The sequence below is a fragment of the Nematolebias whitei genome, chromosome 20, assembly GCF_014905685.2.
Source record: "Nematolebias whitei isolate Nwh7 chromosome 20, NemWhi1, whole genome shotgun sequence".
NCBI classification, from domain to species: Eukaryota; Metazoa; Chordata; class Actinopteri; order Cyprinodontiformes; family Rivulidae; genus Nematolebias; species Nematolebias whitei.
In genome coordinates, this window is record NC_056517.1 from 30911672 (window position 1) to 30932201 (window position 20530).

At 40.6% G+C, this 20530-nt stretch overlaps 1 protein-coding gene across 1 annotated transcript in view; it reads right to left on the reverse strand.

Annotated features, from left to right (window-relative positions):
* LOC119426658 (solute carrier organic anion transporter family member 5A1) overlaps positions 1–18938 on the reverse strand; it is a 47735-nt gene extending 28797 nt beyond the window's left edge. The window contains exon 1 of the mRNA XM_037694238.1: positions 17956–18938. Within this exon, the coding sequence (XP_037550166.1) occupies positions 17956–18916 (961 nt within the window). The 5' untranslated portion in view covers positions 18917–18938. The remainder of the gene's footprint in view (positions 1–17955) is intronic.
* Between the last annotated feature and the right edge of the window lie 1592 nt (positions 18939–20530).

The following is a 20530-nucleotide window of genomic DNA, read 5'->3' on the forward strand; positions in this document are numbered from 1 at the left end:
AGATAAGAAGCAAAAGGTAAAAAGTTCATGCAATAATTCTTATTAGATTGGCAACTCGCATGCAGAAAGCAGACTGAGAACAACAAATGCAGGCACATTCATCGCAGTCCAACTTTTGAGTCTCGTCACAGGCCTCCATGAGCTGCAGAAGTACGAGGCTGGTTCAGTAATCCCCCCTTCCTTTAATGAGTTTTAATGAATGAGGCACCGCTCCACCTGCTTAATAGCCCACAAAGCTTAATCAGCCTTTAAACAAGGCATGGAGTGTAAGGCATACAGCAATGCAGAGACCTTGGATTCGTCTCCACAGCATTACACAAAATCCACAACACTGTGATATCTGTCGTATTATGCAATGCCTTTTCATTCAGCCACCGCATAATAATCCATTTTCACACCAGCTCTAGGAAAAGAAGAAAAACTGAACCAGCGGTTCGGCTTTATTCAATAACATTTGATTTATAACATACAAAAGAAACTTGAGAACTCTAATCTGCTGCTCAAGTCATGTCTAAAGTTGTCTGCAAAGTGTAGCTGCAGGTGACAGCTTTATGATAAGATGCTCCATGCAGCTGAAGCTGTTTGTAAAGAGAGTACTGCTTTATGTTACAGTGATCATTGCAGTCATGTGACCTCCACGTATGAGCGATAAGAGGAAAGTGAAAGACAATGAAACCAGGGAATGATGACATTGTCGTAACAACATGCTGACAAAGCAGTGTCTTCTTACAAGGGCTAACCTTACACTTTTGCCCAAAGGGCATCCATAGGGGATGTGGCCTCTCGCACATACACTGCAAGGGTATCGGGACGAAACACATTAATATGCATTGGATGTCTACACAGAGCACAGCGAGACTGAAACATTGCTAACAAAATCTGTTTGCAATCAGTTGACAAAGTCATTTTTTATGACATAACATATTCTGAGTGGGGCGGCATGGTGGCTCAGTTGGTAGAGCTGTTGCCTCTCAGAGAGAAGGTCGCCGGATCAAATCCCAGCCATGGACCTTTCTGGGTGGAGTTTTCATGTTAATCATTTATTTATTTATTTTAGTCTGTTGCTGCTGTTACACTTGAATTTCCCATCTGTGGGACAATAAAGGCCGTTTCTATTATATTCTATAATAATAATTAGCTATGTGTTGTCATCATTGTATGTTCCCATTCAATGACGAAATTAGTTAGCATTAGCATTTAACCCATCACACGTGAGGTGGAGAAGTAGGCAGCTATGTGCATGCCCTGTGCATGTTCTCTCTGTGTATGTGTGGGTTTTCTCCGGGTACTCCGGTTTCCTCCCACAGACCCAAAACATGCATGTTAGGCTGATTGGTAACTCTAAATTGTGCCTAGGTGTGAGTGAGAGAATGAATGGTTGTTTGTCTTGTTTGTCTCCATGTGTCCCTGTGATGGACTGGAGACCTGTCCAGGGTGTCCCCCGCCTCTCTCAGAGTGACTGCTGGATATGGGCACCAGTGACACTCAAGTTCTGAAAAAGAAGCGGGTAAAAGATAACGGATGGATGGATGTTCTGAGTCTCACAGTGGAAATTCTCTTTGATAGCCTTTTTTCCCCTAATATGAACGTGTATATTCTTGCATAAAAAAAAAAAAAAATGGTGAGTAATGTGGAAAAAAGTCAATGGGAGCCTTTCTTGGACAATTGGAACAGTCAGGAAAGTAAACTCCTTGGAAATTCAGAGACAGGATGTAAGGCGTTCTGAACAGTGGGGAAATAAGGCCAGAGAAAGTTCAAGTACTGGAAGGTAGTAGAGGCAGCAGAATGAGAACAAAGCGTGGAAAATTTTAGGTTTAAAGAATTAAAAATCAACAATGAGGTCTAAAGTTCATGCTGAGATGAATTTTAAGACACAAACAAGGCACCCCAAGTAGAAACTGTGTATATAATAACAGTGTTTTGTTTAAAAAGGAAAATTAGCAGGGATACAGGAAATTTAAATGCCAACCTAAAACATCCAATTTCCCTTGTTCAATATATAAATCACATCACGTTTTTTGTCACACTATATGAAGAATTGCCATATTTTTCTATATTTGGACAACCCGTATTGATATTAACATGACGGATCAATACTTGTCGCTCCAATTCCCGAAATGCAATTCCATATTGTAGCTGTGAAGCGGCAAGATCAAATGCAAACATACAACAACAAAAAAATAAATAATAATAACCCAGCAGATAGTAATTTAATTGGATCAGATTGCATAATTATTTCTGAATTGATACACACGTCCTAAAATATACACCATGTATATTTACAATTCAATTCAGTTTATTTATATACTTTAGTGCCTAGTCACAACATAAGTTATCTCAGGGCACTGAACAAAAACATTCACGTACATAAAAATTCAATTACGGTAGTAACATGATTTATCTTAGGTAGGATAGGGTAGCCAGCAGATTACCATTACATAAACACAGCGTACTTTGTATTGTGTGATACGTGGGTTGCTTCTGAGCTTTAGACGGTTCACCTTGGACACTGATGATGTTTGCATTCAAATCATGATGTGAAAGACTACACACACAAAAACATGTAAATAAATAAAAGTGGATTTGAGCAAAAGGTCAGAATTGAGCATTGGGACATGCAGTGGGACCGTAGCGTTAAGACGCCTTCTGACTGCCTTGCTATGATTTCTGAATGTACTGAGTTGGCTTGAGGTTGCTTCCTGATTCTCCACAAAGCAAGGTAGTAACAGAGCCAAAACAGTCGACATGACAAAATGTAAGCCAGTGTCGTAGCTCAATAATGTAATAAAGTGATAACACTTGTTTTGTGCAACAACCCGGTAGCGAGATCAAACAACAGATTTTCCTTCCTTCCTTAGATAGATACCTTTCCTAATTGTCTTTTATAATGTACGTATGTGTTTTTGTTCAGTGCTCTTAAATAACTTCTTTTGTGACTTGGCGCTATATAAATAAACTGACTTGAATTGAATTATTACGGAGGGAAGATTGGAGATGACTATTTAATTTTTTCAAATTAGTTAACAACAAAGAGAATTGTTTAACTATAATTCATTATGCTTTAAAAACAATATCAGGGAGACGTCCGTCACATATTTTTTGTATTGTGCTCCATATCAATGCAGCCGAGTTCTGCTCCATAATGGCTCTTTTGGTTCCGCAATGCTAAAAAACTTACATCTGTGCCAGACATGGCCGACTCCATAGTGATTTATGAACAACTGGACACAGCAAAAAGGCAGACTGGTCTGTGTGGTCATATTGCTGAAATGTTTTATGAATGAGCCCAGACAGACGGGAGAGTCTTTATCATACCTTTTGACTGCACAAGCAAGAACATCAAAGCTGCTTCGACTTTCAAATTAACATTCTGGCCACCCACAGGGCTTTTGTTCCACATTACCTCCAGGCATTACTGCATAAGCCTCTTAAAGACATGACAAGCCACAAGAGGTATTAAGAGCTTGATCAGCATCTGAGAACTGGACGTCTACTCCTCAACTTAAAACTACAACTCCAGCAATGTCCACCTCAAGCAGCTGACGTGGCCCAGGTGTGGGATAAACCAAAAGAGCAGGTAAAAAAAACATTTCCCAACTGTTGTGTACTTCTTCCTCAGGACTGTTAAAACAAAATCTCTAAGTGTACATCAATTCTGTCGAAATCTTTTTCACAGTACATGAAATATCTGAACAGTGCACCAATTAATTTTTCATGCAGGCTGCGATGCTCTCCATGCAGGGGTTCCCCGCACACACTTTGCAAAATCAAATATTTAGAAAAAGAACGAAGCGCGAGCAAAAGGGTTTTCTCTATTTTTAGTTTATCCACAGTTGCAGGAGAGAGCCTGAGGTACCGTAGTCAGTCAGGCAACAAGCTACGGTGGAGACACCAACTCCGTCAGCCGTAAACATGCTTTTTCTCATCCACTATAAGATCTAAGAAGCAAAAACATAAAGTGCATGACAAATAATTGTTTGAACCAGCGATTCAGCTGGTCCAGAAAGAAAAAGTCGTAGCAAGCAAGTGCTTTCCTGAGGGACTCCTTCCACCCACAGTTTTTCATTGGTGTGCATGAGTGGAGGTCACTGTTCTAAAGCCAAATGAACATTTCACTCTGATCCTTTTGCTTGTCTAAGGTCCGCAGACCTGCTGTGAAAGCAAAAAGATGGCAAAATCTGCAGCTGCTGATCTGCTACAATCCATTTAAGGGCTGAAGGCTGAGGAGCATGCATGAATGAAAAGACTGGCAAACTCTCTAAATCAACTGGGAAGACGGTGATGGAGAAGGATCCCAGCAAGTGGTGCATATAAGGTCCGACCGCAGCCACACTGAAAACTGTGACCTACGGATGTTGTCCTGTCATATTTGGAGAAACTTATGTTTAAGTTCAGAAACTGGTTTGGAAAAACGTAAATAATTGGAATTTTCACAAAAAGTTAAATCATGTCATCCGACTTAGCAGAATCGCTGACTTTGGCTTGCTTTTGTAAATCTAATAAGATTTAACTTTATTTCAGTTTAGAAGTGGAAATTGTGTCCCTGTGATGGACTTGCAACCTGTCCAGTGTGTCCCCCACCTCTCACACAGTGACTGCTGGATATGGGCACCGGTGACCCCTGTGACCCAGAAAGAAGGAAGAAGCAGGTCAAGTAGGCCTGTCGCAATAAACAATAAATCAATTAATCGCATGATAAATGAAAATTATTGACCTCATTTTCATTTATCGGCTTTATCGTTTCTTCGTGTCTCTCTCTTTCTACGGAAGACACTGGATGACCAAAAGCTCAACTCGGGTGCTCTTCACTGACCCCTTCCTTTTCTTCTCTCTTTAAAATCAATTTTAACTGTCCAAAATTGTGTTTTAGGATCATTAAAAGCAGCTAAGCTGAAAAGCTAAGCTACAAGTTAAGCTAACAGGCCGACCTAGTGGGGGAAGGGGGGGGGGGGGCCCCCTCTTGTCGAAGCTCCAAAATTCACGGTTGAAACCCGTGCCTTTGTCTAAAAAGTTGTCTCTCTGCAAACAGAAACTGAAAACTTGTTTAATGTATTTTTTTAATTTTATTAAAAGCTTTGTGCGAATAATGCTGTACTAAAGAGCTCACATCACACCGAGCATCTGCTATTTTGAGAACCGAAGAGAGACAGCCCATGTCACGTCAAGGAGCCTCCCTCCCATTTGTCTTAGAGACACGCTGCTCGCTCCCTCACTCTCCATCCATCGGTTCAAACAGTCTTATATTGCCATCCGGTGGTTGAAAAAAGGTACTACACACAAAACAAATGAACCAACATTTCTTCTTAAATTTGACAATAATTACTAATTATTGTCAAATTTCAAACAATATCGTTTATCGCGATAATTTCTGAGACAAGTAATCGCCCAGCAAAACGTGTTATCGTGACAGGCCTAAGGTCAAGATAATGATGGATGGAAGTGGAAATTGTACAGCATACCAAAGTGAAATAAAAAAAATAAAAAAAACACAATATCCAACAGTTTAACAATGTATTAATTTGCAACTTTTGATAAATTGTAAGACAACAGAGTAAAAATTCTAAAAACTGATAAATCTGTTTTTTTCTTTATTCGGCTTTTCCCTCTTCAGGGGTCGCCACAGCGAGTCGTTCTCCTCCATCTCCTTTGTCCTCTGCATCCTCCGTCCTCACCCCAACTACCTCCCTGTTCTCTCTAACTGCATCCATAAATCTCCTCTGTCTTTTTCCAGGCAGCTAACATCCTTCTACCAATATACCCACTGTCCCTCCTCTGGACATGTCCAAACCATCTCAGTCTGGCCTCTCTAACTTTATCTCCCAGTTGTTCAACCTGTGCTGTTCCTCTGATGATCTCATTCCTAATCTTATCCATCCTTGTCACTCCTAAGGAGAACCTCAACATCTTCATTTCTGCTACTTTGTCCATGTCTCTGTCTCCAGACCATACTGGTCTCACCACTGTTGTAAACTTTTCCTTTGACCTTTGCCGACACCCTTTTGTCACAAACCACTCCTGAAACTTTTCTCTATCCACTCCACCCTGCCTGGACTCTTGGGAATCCTTATTTAATTCCTAAAAATAAACATTTTTGGATCCAGCTTTGTCAAAATCCTATTGATTGCTTACAAATCTAGCTACTGAGAATCTCAAGGTCAGATGAATGTTTGTTATAACACGAACATAAAAAGCTTGCCTTGTTGGCAGTTTGCACTTGTCATGAGTTAAATATGAGCTTCTTTAATTGTTTATGATCCTTTTGTGATTTAACACGGTGGAACACCTGCAATGTTTCTAAAAACTGAGAAAATCGTCACCTTTTCCATTTTTTCCTCCCCACAACCTAAACTTGTGCCAAGCCAATGAAGGCACTGCTTTTTGTACGCATTACTGACGCAGCACCATTCAAACATCACAGCTTGAAAGAAATGTCTCGGCTCCTTTGCGTCACTGTTCTCTAAATTACTTTGCAGTCTAATAGCCCTCAGAGGTGTTACAATCAGCCACATGTGGCAAATCATTTTACTTCATTATCTAATCCATCATATTTATTGGATTATGCAACTAATCTCTATTTCCTTTGAACAAACATGCCTTTTTGTTCATCCCACTCTAAACGCTTGAGATGATTGAACAGAAACAGCACTTTAAAGCATCTTTTAGCAATGAACTCTCAGGTCAGTCCTTTGCCAAGGCAGGGAACAAACAACACACAGTCCAGTGTTCAGCTGTTTTTTTAATGCCGTCAACAAAGTGCTATTCTATATTTTCTAGGATTAGTCATTTGCTTTTAGAGATTATTGAAACAATTAGTTTTAAAATGTCTGTCTAGGTGGCTTAATAGCTGGGTCAATAGAAGTTCTGATCAAAACTTTATTTTATCCATTAGGACACTTTCTTTGGTTTTGCCAAAAGACACACAAGCCTGCTTCCATGTTGTGGGATTCATTGTGCATATATAATGTTCCAGCATTTGAGAGGGTGACAGATAATCTTTCAGCTGATGAGTAGCCCTGAATGAGGCATCTGGGCTGGGGGGGGGGGGCACATTGTGCTTGGTGGGCCATGTCTGTGAATCCATTAGAGACACCAGAGCAGAGTGGTTGTCGTTTGCCACAAGCTTGCAGCTGCAGCTTTTCAGCCTGTTTCAATGGGCGACATGGCACAGCAATCTGGACCGTGGTGCCAGAACTGTGCTCCCTCATCTTCAGCCAGAAACTTACCATCTTCAAGAACCTTCTCATCCACAACCGCTGCTACTCCTCGGGAAGAAAATAAACCCGATTTTTTATTCCAAAACTAGACAGCGTTTAACAAAGTTCTGAATAGTCATCATTAGCTCCTGCGTTGAGGATAATTAGACCAGGATGCAGAATGTATTTTTGCCTAAATGCATGCTTCGCAAATTACTGTCATTTGATTCTTTTTACTTAGCAATGATGATGTGGGGAGAGATTTACTCCTGAATACTCATGTTGTAGAAGTACATTTGCAGTATAATGACTTGAAGTTATTTCAGAATTTTAACCACAAAGGAAAACATTACAATACTTTTTTTTTTTTTTTTTTTTTTACAAAAATGTCCAGATCTAGCCTCAAGAGAATTTAAATATGAGTAAAATGTTAGGGTACTGCACAGTTTGCAATTAAGAAATGCTTTCCATATAATATATATAGGACTTATTTCACAAAAAGGTTTGAGGGAAACAAAACGTGTGTTGATTTATTTATGTATTTATTGCTTTCTGGGCAATTTATTATTGAATGAACTATAATGTTTTGGTTTCTTGTGTAATTATCACAATGTGGAAGAATACAGAGAATAAAATAAATTACAAGAATGACACAGATTTGGACATAACTACATTGGGATGGTGAGGTGATTCTGCAGAGTTGTGGAGCTTTATGGTCAAAAAAGATGAAAAACTGCAAGATACAAGAAAGCCTTTGCTTTTATTTACTATCACATTTCACATTAAAGCATCGTTTCCCACAGTTAAAATATTTGTTAGTGCAACCTAATCTTTTATTTTGTTCTCTACTCATTTTATTTCAATGCAAAGTCTGCAGCTCTCACACCAGTGAGATTTGTTTTGTCCAAAATAATAAATAAAAAAAAATGTTTCTGCATTAAATAAGTCTAATTAATGAGTTCATTTTGTTTAGTCACAAAAAACTACTTTTATTAATTACTCAAGGGAAATTAAATGCAGTTTTTCTTGCTGTATCCTGCAGCAGAAATGTCTGTAGCATTACATTATTGCATTTTTATATGAATAAAATGTTCCATATTTTTGTGTGTATGTCCATGAATGAACAATCGAACCCCTCAAACTGTACGCAGTATGTGGATGGATGGATGGATGGATGGATGGATGGATGGATGGATGGATGGATGGATGGACGGACGGACGGGTATTTATATATAAATTCTTTATTTACTTACACAAATCCTATAGATTTATGTACAAGTACAATACACGTTTTGAGCAGACCACTGTATAATAATAATAAACACAAATGATGAGCATGAACAGTGAAAACCACATGAGTAGAAAAATATATTAAAGACCTCAAAAGCAACTGGAGTCACCTTAAAATAATATTTCACGATACTCTCATAGAGCCATTGTGCATTTTGTGAATTTCATAGTTACAAAGAATCTTTTAGAAAGGCCAAATCATTTTTAAACCCATAACCATTGGTTTAGTTTTGGCAAATTTACACTTATGCACAAAAAATTGGATCAAAAATAAATAAATTATTTAAAAGTTACTTTTGTTTTGCATTATGACGCTTAAGTTAGAAACTTTGTGATCTAAACTGAATATCTTTAAATTGTTTAAATTCCCCCAATTAGAAAAGTGTCTCCAAAACGTTTTCAATTAGACACCTTCCACCCACAGAGAGCAACAAGAGCGTGAGCATCTTAGGAGAAGAACAAGTTGTTCTTTTATACATCCTGAGACATCTAAAGACTTTAGTACTTGTCTCGTCTTACTTTAGCTTATTCCACCTGCTGTTGACGCACACAAGACCAGGTCTTTAGTACTTTGCTCTGCAGCAGAGGTGCCTCCCCACACTGAAAGTGCACATATGTTCCTGTCAAAGAAATATATGATGCTGCGTTCGTTGGCTCAGACTATCTGACAGACACAGATGTTCAAGTAGCACAGAGCGCCCGCAGGAAAACCATAAGAATATTTTCAGACATTAAACACTTGTTCTCCCTACAGTTGGAAAACCTCACCTAACCCCAAAAGCAGGTGCACACACTGCAACGCACACCCCTCCTCTCCAAACCAAGCGCCCTACAAGCTTTAAACAGCTGTTCTTTGACCTTAACGACTAAGCTCCCAAAAATGGAAAATGCGCAACACAAGCTAAAGAACACTTAAACGCAGAAGTTTCCCAACAATAAGCAAACCGAGGTCGACAGAACACGCCGAAATGTTGCTCTCTCCATGAAATATATGGTCCAGCTTATTACAGTGAGTTACCAAAGACACAACCAGCTTTATGCCACATTTATGCTCAAAACCTCACATGCACCGCTACACTTCTTAGGCTATTTTGATCAAAGTGCATAGTTTCCTGCAACTTCAAAGCATGTGATTTTGTGCATTCAGTGCGCACAACAATGATCACACAGGTCAAAAACTGCTCAGAGCCATCTATCTCCCTCAGAATGGGAAGTCATGATGTGTAGCCAGAACAGCAACAGAACTGAAGAACAACAAAAAAAGGGATGTGTCTGGAAAATATGTGTTAAATCACACCAAACCTTTCATTTTTAGAATAATTCGACACTTCTGTTTGATTTCAGCTGTTCACAGCATCACTTTTTCTTTTTGCTTTCCCAGTTTCTTTTTTTATTGTTTTTTTAAATACCATTAACACATCTGATGGAAACTCGCTCACAAGCCATCTGAGCAACGCTCAGGTCAAGGAGAATAACAGCCTAACTACGGCTAAAAGGAAAGAGAGGAAGATGTTTCTCCTGCTCTTAAAGCACAACAACACTCCTACGAACACCCTGAAGGCTGCATCAGCACAAAGGGCAGCCTCAACGGATAAGACAAACGAGAACATGTAAACTGTTTCTCTTTAGTAAATCTATGTGAGCAAGGCAGAGCTGATGTCCGTCACTGTAGCTCATTTATGTTCACATCAGCCCCAGTATTCATCACAGGGCATAAATAAGAACGTAATAAAAAGTCTAATTCATTTTCATTTAAAGGGCGAGGTAAGAAGCTATTTTTGCTAGCAGGTTTTATTAGCACAATCAAAAACATTAAGGGGGATACAATTATAATGCCTAACAAAGATAAAACCAGTCCGTTGCTTTTGAGTGTATGTTGTGAAACTCTTTTATTTAAGACAAATAAGACAACAGAATGGGAGAAATTAGAAACACCTATTAAAGTTATCTACACAGAAAAGATTAGGTCAAGAAAAAAGCTGCACTAAATCCTTCCAAACACAAATTTAGAGGAGGTCTCTATCCTGGGTTTCTCATATGCATCACTAAGAAAGTTAAAGAAAATAGAGAATGACTTGAAAACTATTTAATGTCTATATATGTAATTTAAAAAAAAATAAAACAGCAGATCAAAAGATTGTAACTTCGGTAAATCTCAAGACAACTAATACTGGATGCAACAGATGATGTTGGTTTTTAAGGTTAACTTTTTTTCCTAAGGTATAAACAGTTTAAAAATGTCCATAACTTTTCATGATTTCTTCGCTTCACAGCACGAGATGTTTTCAGTTGACCAAACGTCAGTTTAGCATCTGGAGACTTACTGCAATACGTGAAGATTAACACATGGAAAAACAAGCATCTGGAAGCCACAACATATGCAATATATGTAGATCAAATTAATTTATTAACTTGGTAGGAGGAAGCTTTCAAATGTCCATGCCATATTATCAACTCTGATCTTGCTTTTGAATTTTTTTTCTTTATATATTATTGATCTTGTATTTTTGGATGCAGCCATTAAGAGAGTAATGAACTAAAATGATTTTTAGAAGCCACTAAGTGATTTACACTGTCCCTACTTTGTGGTTTGACTTTCGCGGACTCACTGTTTCGTGGCTTTTCAACGTAAGAGTGTACACGACACACGATTGGTTGACTGATGGAAGGCAACCAACCAGAACATTGTGCTTAAGGGCGGACTGGCCGTCAGGAACACCGGGACATTTCCCGGTGGCCTGGCCCGCTCTGTGATCACTGAGGGGATGGACCAAAGCCTCAGTTCGGGTCGCACTTGATTATTTTAAATAAATTATCCAAGCCGCTCACTCAGGTATCCACCTCACTGATGCTCCCTGAGCAGTAGCGATGGGGAAAGACAGACCCCATCCCCCGCCCCCTCCTTTCTCTTTCTGAGGCTCTGCTGTGACAGACAGCCTCAAATTGCTCAGATAGTGTCGCTACTGCTGGGAAGCTTCAGTGAGGTGAATAACTGAGTGAGCGGCATGGATTATTTATTTTAAATAATCAAACACGATCCGAACCGAGCCTTTCGTCCATCCCCTCGGCGATCAATGAGCGAGCCATGCCACCAGGAAATGTCCTGGTGCTCCCGATGGCCAGTCTGTCCCAGGTGCTGATTGGCTCAGTAATCGTAGCATCAGACCATCTGCTCTCTTTCGCTGTGCTCTTTTAGAGCGTTTAGAGAGCTTCAAACATTGATAAGAATATTGCAAGAGTGTGGGCAAGCTTTATAAATCCTATATATATATGAACACACACACACACACACACACACATATATATATATATATATATATACACACACAAAGTAAAATAAATATAACGTCCTGCACAAATTTTCACCTTTTGCAAGGGTGTTTAGAACGTAGCCCCCATGATAAGTGAGGGACTACTGTATCTTTAATGCAATCTTGCCCTCTTAAGGGTAAAAAGATAAATATTTCTGTAAAAATGTCCCTAGAATGTTTTTAATGATGTAATGTGCCTAAAAGATAATACTCAGATTTGTTAAATGAATAGGGGTAGTGTCCCTCTCGTTTTCTATTTCTCGTTCAAACAAACTTCTGTTCTACTGTCCCAGCTTTTACTCAAAACCTCAACCTTAACAGTTGATGTCTTCTAGTTACAAATTAATGCTAAATATGAACCATTTGTAAATGACTGCGTTTAGTTTTCATTGACATTTTGTACAGCATTCAGTTTCTAAACCTTTTGATTGTAGTCCTAACATAAAAAGTTTCCTCTGTTGTCAAATTCAAAGAAAAGCCTCCACGGTGTTTCTGTGAAATGGATATTCTGAGACATCCAGAAATTGTTAGACACACATGAACCAAACAGGCAAAAATACATTCCTGCACTGCTGAAAACAAAAGCATTCCTGCATAAAAAGCTAGGGGCATTTCCCCAGGAACTTTCCCACATGTTAAAACAATAAAGCTACATCAGCCAGGCTGTGATATGTTAAATAAAATCTAATGAACAGTTTGATTGTTAAGACTCCTGCTCCTAAAGTCAAGCACACTCCTACATTTATCTGTTTTCTCTTTCCTATTTAATCACACCTCCCGTTTCTGCAGGAACATTTTGAAGCACAGGACCTCACAGAGGTCAGTGGTCCACAGGGGAGTCATAGTACAGTAGCAGAGCTCGCAGTGTGCAGCTAAAAAAGGTCGCCTGCTGCTGAGTAACCCTGACTGTGCATTGGGGGGGAAAGGGGCTGTAATATTCAAAGTGTGCAGCTAAAAGTGACAGTGATGAAACAAGACCTGCCTGCTTGTGTGTGGCCTCACGTCCAATGGGGTCATACCCTAAAACCAAAAGTGAAATGAGATATTTTATCCAGCAGACGAGCAGCAGGGCGAAAGCATGTTCTCTAGAGATCCCGGTGAGTGCACAATCAAGCTGCTGCTAAACAGAACATATACACAGTTTAATGTAGCAGAGTGAGCACACAAAATGGTATTATTCATGAAGGAAGAACAGAAGTTTCATCATAAACCAGCAGCTCACTTGTATGTCCAATCTGCAGGGAACACACACTTCAGGGGAGAGACCGAGAACAACTGTTCGGTCTAAATTTGTCCACATAAAATGGGCCTTGTGCCCATGTGCATGCAGGCGAGACTGCAGTTCAGAACATCTCTGAGGATGTTTCAACCCATCTTTCATAAAGCAGAGCCCAGTCAGTTCCTCCTCCTTCAGCTTTGACAACCCCACTGTGTTAATCGTTGGCCGAGTTAGAGACCCATGATTTCTCTCGAGTGTTTAACAGACGTTAATAATGCAGGAACACCAATAAAACTAGAATTTCAGCGCAGCATGTTTGTTAATGCAGAGGCAATGGGTCTGTCAGCCAAGAAGGAACCATTAACCGTTTCCTGATTGCAGAGGGAAGCTACTTCCATCTCTGCGATTAGGCCTGTCACGATAATAAATTTTGCGTGGCGATTAATTGTCTCAGAAGCTATCGCGATAAACGATAATATTGTTTGAAATTTGACAATAATTAGTAATTATTGTCAAATTTAAGAAGAAATGTTTGGTTGATTTGTTTTGAGTGTAGTACCTTTTTTGACCACCGGATGGCAGTATAAGACTGTTTGGTGGATGGATAGTGAGGGAGCAAGCAGCGTGTCTCTTTAAGAAAAATGTGACGGACGCCCCTTGACGTGACGTGGGCTGTCTCGTTCATTTTTTATGGTTGTCAAAATGGCGGACGCTCGGTGTGGTTTTAACTTTTTAGCATAGCATTGTTCACACAAAGCTTTTACTATAATTTAAAAAAATAAAAAATCAGTAAATAAGTTATCGGCAATTTTTTCGTTTTTTTTTTTTTTTTGCAGAGAAAAACAATTTTTTACACAATGGCACAGGTTTCAACCGTGAATTTTGGAGCTTCGATAAGACGGAGGTTTTTTTCCCCCTGAGGTCGGCCTGTTAGCTTAGCTCGTAGCTTAGCTTCTCAGCTTAGCTGCTTTTAACGATCCAAAAATGTGATTTTGGACGGTTACAAGGATTTTAAAGAGAAAAGAGAAAGGGAGCGGTCAGTGAAGAGCACCAGAGTTGAGCCTTTTGTCATCCAGTGTCTTCACTAGAAAGAGAGACACGAAGAAACGATAAAGCCGATAAATGAAAATGAGGTTGATAATTTTCATTTATCATGTGATTAATTGATTTATTGTTTATCGCCTATCTGCGATGTAAAAAAATTGGAGATTCAGACAGTGAAAGGGTACAAATTAAGATCAGTGGCTGCATTTATGTAAGCCCACTCTGAACAGTAATGCAGACTGTGCAAAAAGCCCTTTTGAGGCCTAATCATTCAAGTCATCCTACAGTGAGAACAGCGAGTCGGCATTATTTGCTTGTAAATCACAGAAGCCATCGCACATTCTCTTACAACCAGTCAGACGCTGTCCAAAAGCAGGAAGAAATCAACAACTCAATGACAAGAAACATATTTACTGATCATTTATGAGGTCAAAACAGAAGATAAATGGTTAAGAAGCTCAAGTGAAAAAGAACAAAAGTGATAAGTTTCTTTATCATCAATATACAGATGTGCAATTTTATTTAATGCACCTTTTACACCAAATAAAGCTGCTTTCTCAGATGCAAATGTTTACCTTAGCAACAAAGGATGTGATGTTGGAAACAAACGATGAGTAGGGAAAAAAATAATCCTCAGACGCGCTGTTCTGAGCTTTATAGGGAGGAAAAGCAAAAACACAAAATCCTACAAATTTTGCACACATTCGCCGTTTCTCTAATCATGGCGTACAAAACATCGAGTGCAGATGCTGAGCCGATTACAAACATGACCACAGTGACGTGGGTTCGGTGCCGGGAATCGTTGAGAAAGCACTGGGCACGCCTCGCCTCCACTGAAAACATCCTGATACCTGAGCGTGTGCATGCTTTGTCTCTATCCAAGGACACCAGGACCCCTCAACGTAAACTGCATTGTCCTACAAAAGCAGGCGCATTCTTCCCTCTGAGCCACTGCAAGCTGAAAATAAAAAGTTTCAACTAATATCACTGAGGGCAAAATCTCTAAGAGTAACCAATATGAGAAAAATCGTTTGGAGAAATACTGAAATAGGTGCGAAGATTGAACAATTATATGAAATGAGACAAGCAAAGTCATTGTAGATTCGAGTAGGTTAACAGCTGTCTAGTTACCATGGTAATCGGAGTATCTGCAACACAAATCAAGGACGTTTCCCCCCCGACATATCAGCTTTCTGTGCCATGTGAGAACATGTTTCTGTGTTTCCCAGAGGTGATCTCTCCCACGAGTCATCTGAAGCAACCATGAAGGTCAATGGAGCAAGTAGCGATCTGAACAAGGGGTTGTCTCGACAGGGACAGCTCAATGAGCCCTTCAGCGGCTGACGCATGTCCACTGGACCACCTGACCAAGGTGAGCGCAGAGGAAGAAACGAGCCTGGGGATCTTTTCTCGTTGTTTTTGTGGTGGATCCAGTAGACCTGCTGCAACGGCTCCCTGTGACGTGGGGATCGGATCAATACTGGGTCTCAATGGCAGGATGTGCTCTAAGGGATGTGCAACAAGGAGGGGGCAGCATCAACATTGTTAACGCTGAGCAACCGTTTTAATGTTTTCAGTCCAACAGAGTCCAACTTTAAAGGACAAATGTCTGTCAGTTAATCAAACGCGCACACAAAAAAAAATCACAGCAATATCATAAACTGGAAGTACAACAAACTTACTATGTTTCCAGTATTAAAATTTTAAGATTACGTTCAAATGTTCACATCGATCACTTCTTTATTGATGTTTTATGATGTTTTGTGTGGTACAACATCACAAAAATAGCAAAGATATACTAAATATATTGAATTATAATGATAAAATTGCAGGGCGACACAAAGATTGTTCGACAAGCAGCCATCTGGATGGGTACAGATTGTGTCCCATGTCCGAGTAATCCTACAGCAAAACTCAGACAGGCGCACAGAGAGATTAATTCTGTAATCACTGTCTTATTAATTAGTTATTAGGAGTAGTGCGACCAAACAATATGAACATATGTTCCAGCACAGCAAATAATTTAAATGGCAAATGGACTGTACTTGTAAAGCGCCTTTCTATCTTATCAAAGACACTCACATCGGAGGCAATGAGGGGTTCAGTGTCTTGCCCAGGGACACTTTGGCATGGACTGCTGGTGGATTCAAACCCCCAACTCTTGCATTGGAGGACGACTGCTCTAACCACTCAGCCACAGCCGCCCACATACAACCGAGATTAAAGTGCGGCAGCAAAAACTGTGCAGCTCCGACAGTAATTTAAGGATGCTGTGTGAAGAAATGACTGAATGATTACCGTATTTTTCGCCCTATAAGTCACAGTTTTTGGCGTAATTTACACGCCCTGCGACTTATAGGTCAAAGCGACATATTTATGGATTTGTTTTCTCATATTTATAAGTTAATTTTTGGCTGAGATATGACCGTTTTCATTAATTCTGACTGAAAAAAAAAAGAGCAGTACCACTTCCAGCCACTAAACGGCTGCAGAGTAGTAGAAGTACGACATGCCGTTTTATCATGTAATATGTAAAAGTGGCTATAATGACAAATTCAAAAAAGTTCAATACAAAAACAACTGGAATTTATTTATTATACTTTATTGTTTTTATCTTGAACTTTATTGAATTGACCATGTCCTGGATGACTGAGAATCTTCACCAGCTATTAATGACACAATCGGCCTGCCTTAGTCCCCCCAACCTTCGGTCTGCTCGCTGCTTGGAACCACCAAACCAGTTGCACCGCCACAGCAAAATGCAGCTAATTTGACCATTAAAGTGCATTTATTAAGCAAAAGTTGCACTGAGACAGACCTTTGCTATAATGTCCAGCAAACAAATAATTGTTTAGGTGCCTTTCTTATTAAATTTTCAAAGAAACGAGACGCATTCTCCCTTTTTCTCCTCCATCCGCGCGCTCCCGGAGCACCGAGGCAGTGAGTACGTTTGAAATGCAGCTGATTTGACTATTAAAGTATTTTATTAAGCAAACGTTCGATTGAGACACATCTTTGCTATAAAGCAAAAAAATACTTGTTTTTAAGTGTTAACCTTGTTAAATTCTCCCGCAGCCGCCATTTGGCAGCCCATCGATTTTTGGCACGACACCGGCCCGCATTTCCGGGTCGTCAGCGGTGACGCGTAACAAACGCGACGCGTTAGCGGTGACGCATAATAGATGCGACGTATACGGCGACGCAACATATTTATGGATTTTTCCACTTTATTAGACATATTTGGACTGATGCGACTTATAGGGCAGAGCGACGTGTACGGCGGAAAATACGGTAATCAAAAGAAGACGACAAAATTTAAAAATAAAAAGCTAAAACGTCCTGCTAACACTTAAAACACAAGGGCCCTGTCATCTCTGCTTAGACATGAGTGTGTGTTTCATTGATGCTGTCCACCTTCTGTGAGCGAACCTACCAACACAGTGGTGTAATACAAACAAAAGTGCACGTTCTGGCACATTAATCATAAGCAACCCAGTTCCGCTCCTCTCCACATGTCCCGTCCGTCTCACATATGCCTCTGGTCCAGGGTTGACTTTGCGGTCTGTATTCTCCTCTGTACGGTGCAAAGGTTGCATGCCGTGGAGATAAGCCCAAAAAAAATGGAGGATGAACTCTTTGAATATAATCATGCTCAAGCAATTTAGAAACTGCAACACTGACTACTGAACTATCACCGCCCCTTTTGCTACTTTACCAACAAATTAATACAGTTTGAACTCTTTGCTTATCATCAAAATCATTACAAATACTTTGTGCTCTGGAATAATTGTTTGTTTTCTGCAAATGTTTCTCACAAATAAAATATGGATTAAAAGATGGGATGGATTCGTTGTTCTGGCTACAGTGATTTCATGTGGGATTAACTTGTATCACTTACCTAGATAGAGAGATGCGTTCTCCTTCTTCACGTTGTCATCCAGGTAGGTTGGTCCCAGGGTGTAGATTGGCGTAGACCCCATGCCCACAAGAATCTGGGCACAAATGAACAGTGCCACATACAGGTTGTGCTCGTTGCCCTCCTGGTCGCGAGGGCATGACGCCGCGTCAAGCAGCTCTCGCCCGCTGTTGTTCTCGCTCCGACAGAGGCCTTCGTGGCCCGTTGAGGAGTTCATCTCTTGGATCTGGTATGGCGGCGAGATGAAGTGCGGCAGGGAAAACAGCGCCGCTCCGACAGCAATCACAACGCCACCCACGGCCAGCCAGCGCGGCCTCTGACCCCTGCCGCCAAAGTAGGAGATGAAGACCACCACCAGCAGGCTGCCGATGTCGAAGCAGCTCACCAGCAAGCCGGACTCGGAGCTGCGCAGACTGTAGCGCTTCTCAATGGTTGTGATGACACTGCTTAGGTAGCCTGAAACCATCAAGGACTGGATGAAGGTCAGATAGCACATGCAGAACAAGAAGTAGCGCGAATCGCTCAGTATGACCCGCACATACTTCCTCGCTGGGATGTGGATGAAGCGGGTAATTGAGAAACCAAGTGTTTTGCCTCTGGAGCCTGCAGACCTGTGGCCTTCTACTGGCATGGACCTGCTGAGCCCCACCATGCTGGAAACGGAGGGGGAGAAGTCTGTCCAGGAGGAGGGGGACTCAGCTTGGCTGGAGTCTGGGGTCTTCAGCTGGAAAACTCTGGTTTCCTCCATAACCACACAGGTTCGAGTGGTGTTGAGCAGCTGAGGCATGGCAGCCCTGCCATCTTGCTGACAAGGTCCAATCAGGATGGGTAAACTCTTGGATTTGAAGCAGTTCTCTGTGTCCATGTGGTCTTCAATCTCCTGGATCTTGGACTCTGACAGATCACGCCCGGTTTCGACGTTGTCTGACGAAGTCGAGGTCATGGTGGAGTTCGAGGCCAGCGGATGTTGGTGCTGACAAGTCCGGCAGTAACCAGTGCACCTGGGGACACGGTGGAGCGTCTTCAGGGCTTGGAGACAGATGAAAGACTGCCAGGCCAGCAGGACTGAGGCAGACTGAGCTCTGCTGTTCTGTGGTTTATTCCACATTTCTATAAAAAAAAAAACCAAGCTGATGGTTTAGAAAGCTCCCTTGCATCCTTGACATCTTTCAACAGACTATAATAAAACACAACTTGATTAAAATACTTGAGATTTTCTGTGAATATTTTGTTTACAATAAACTGGCCTCATCAAAAATTATAAATATCTGCTTCCAACGTGGACCAACAAATAAAACACTTGTTCTTATATTGACATCACAGCGTGTAAACAAAGGAATATAACGTAACGCGTCATGTCGGTAAACTACAACGGAATAATGTAAAAAATTATGCAGTGAAAAAATAAATCAAATCACACTCACAAACAACTAACATTCCGATATTTAAGAGGCTCTGCTTTTTAAAATAAACGTCAAAAAAAAAAAAAAATCAAAGAGAACAAAAGACCACCATGCTCTCAAACGTCTCATAAAACTTTTAAAATAAACAACGCCACACGGTCTCGAATATCATTTTGGGGATAAAAAAGAGGTGTCAACAAGAACGACGGACATTTGTGATGTGACATAAGTTAATAAAAGATGTAGGGATACTTACACCCGGACTGGCTGACTGACTGAGGTAGCCTGTTGTTGTCAGCCCAGCAGCCTCGCCGGCTGAATGAAGCCTGTGACGCGGTAGCGGCTGCTGCGCGAGGAGGTGGGAAAACCGCTTCAATGTCGTCGGAAATTTCCCACGCAACACATCAGAACGACAACAAATTAGACAAAACACTCAAATTATATATTTACATGATAATTCCCACACACAAAAAAATCACCACTGATTAATATTTAATGTATATTGTAGTTAAAAATATTTTTATATATGACATATTTTTTAATTATGAACGCTACTCTTTTTAAGGTAAACATACCGTATTATAAATATATTTTTAAAGTTATGCAAAAAGTTTAATACTCAAGGATTAAAATCTCATATAAATATTTTTCGTGGTGACATTTTTTTCTACAAATAGACAAAGCTTCCATGCACACTACGGGAATGGTCAAATTCACAACCGCGGAGCTACCCTCAAAGGGCTGTAATGTTTTTTTTTCCCCTCTCACCGGGCACGTTGGGACTTGTAGTTTTATTGAGAATTTGCCTTCAAGTCCCAGTTTAATTAACAGAAAAGCGAAATTAGGCAACTGCGATACTCGAGGGTTTAAGTCACAACAAATAGACTTGAAAATGACGGCGTTATTTATTTGTCCTCTTTGTGTTTTGTGGCTTTCACAGTCTGCGCGACTTCACGTACCAGCATGCATGTCGGTCCATATGGTGCGTTACGTCATGTGAGACAGCTGGGACCCAGTGACCGGTCAGTGGCTGCAGGCTCTTGCAGACTATGCCCGGCTGTCACTGATGAAACACGCCCAGCGTGTTACTGCACGAGGACAGTTGTTGTGCACAATACTGAGCAAGAATCCCGTTGTACTTTATGACAGTTTCA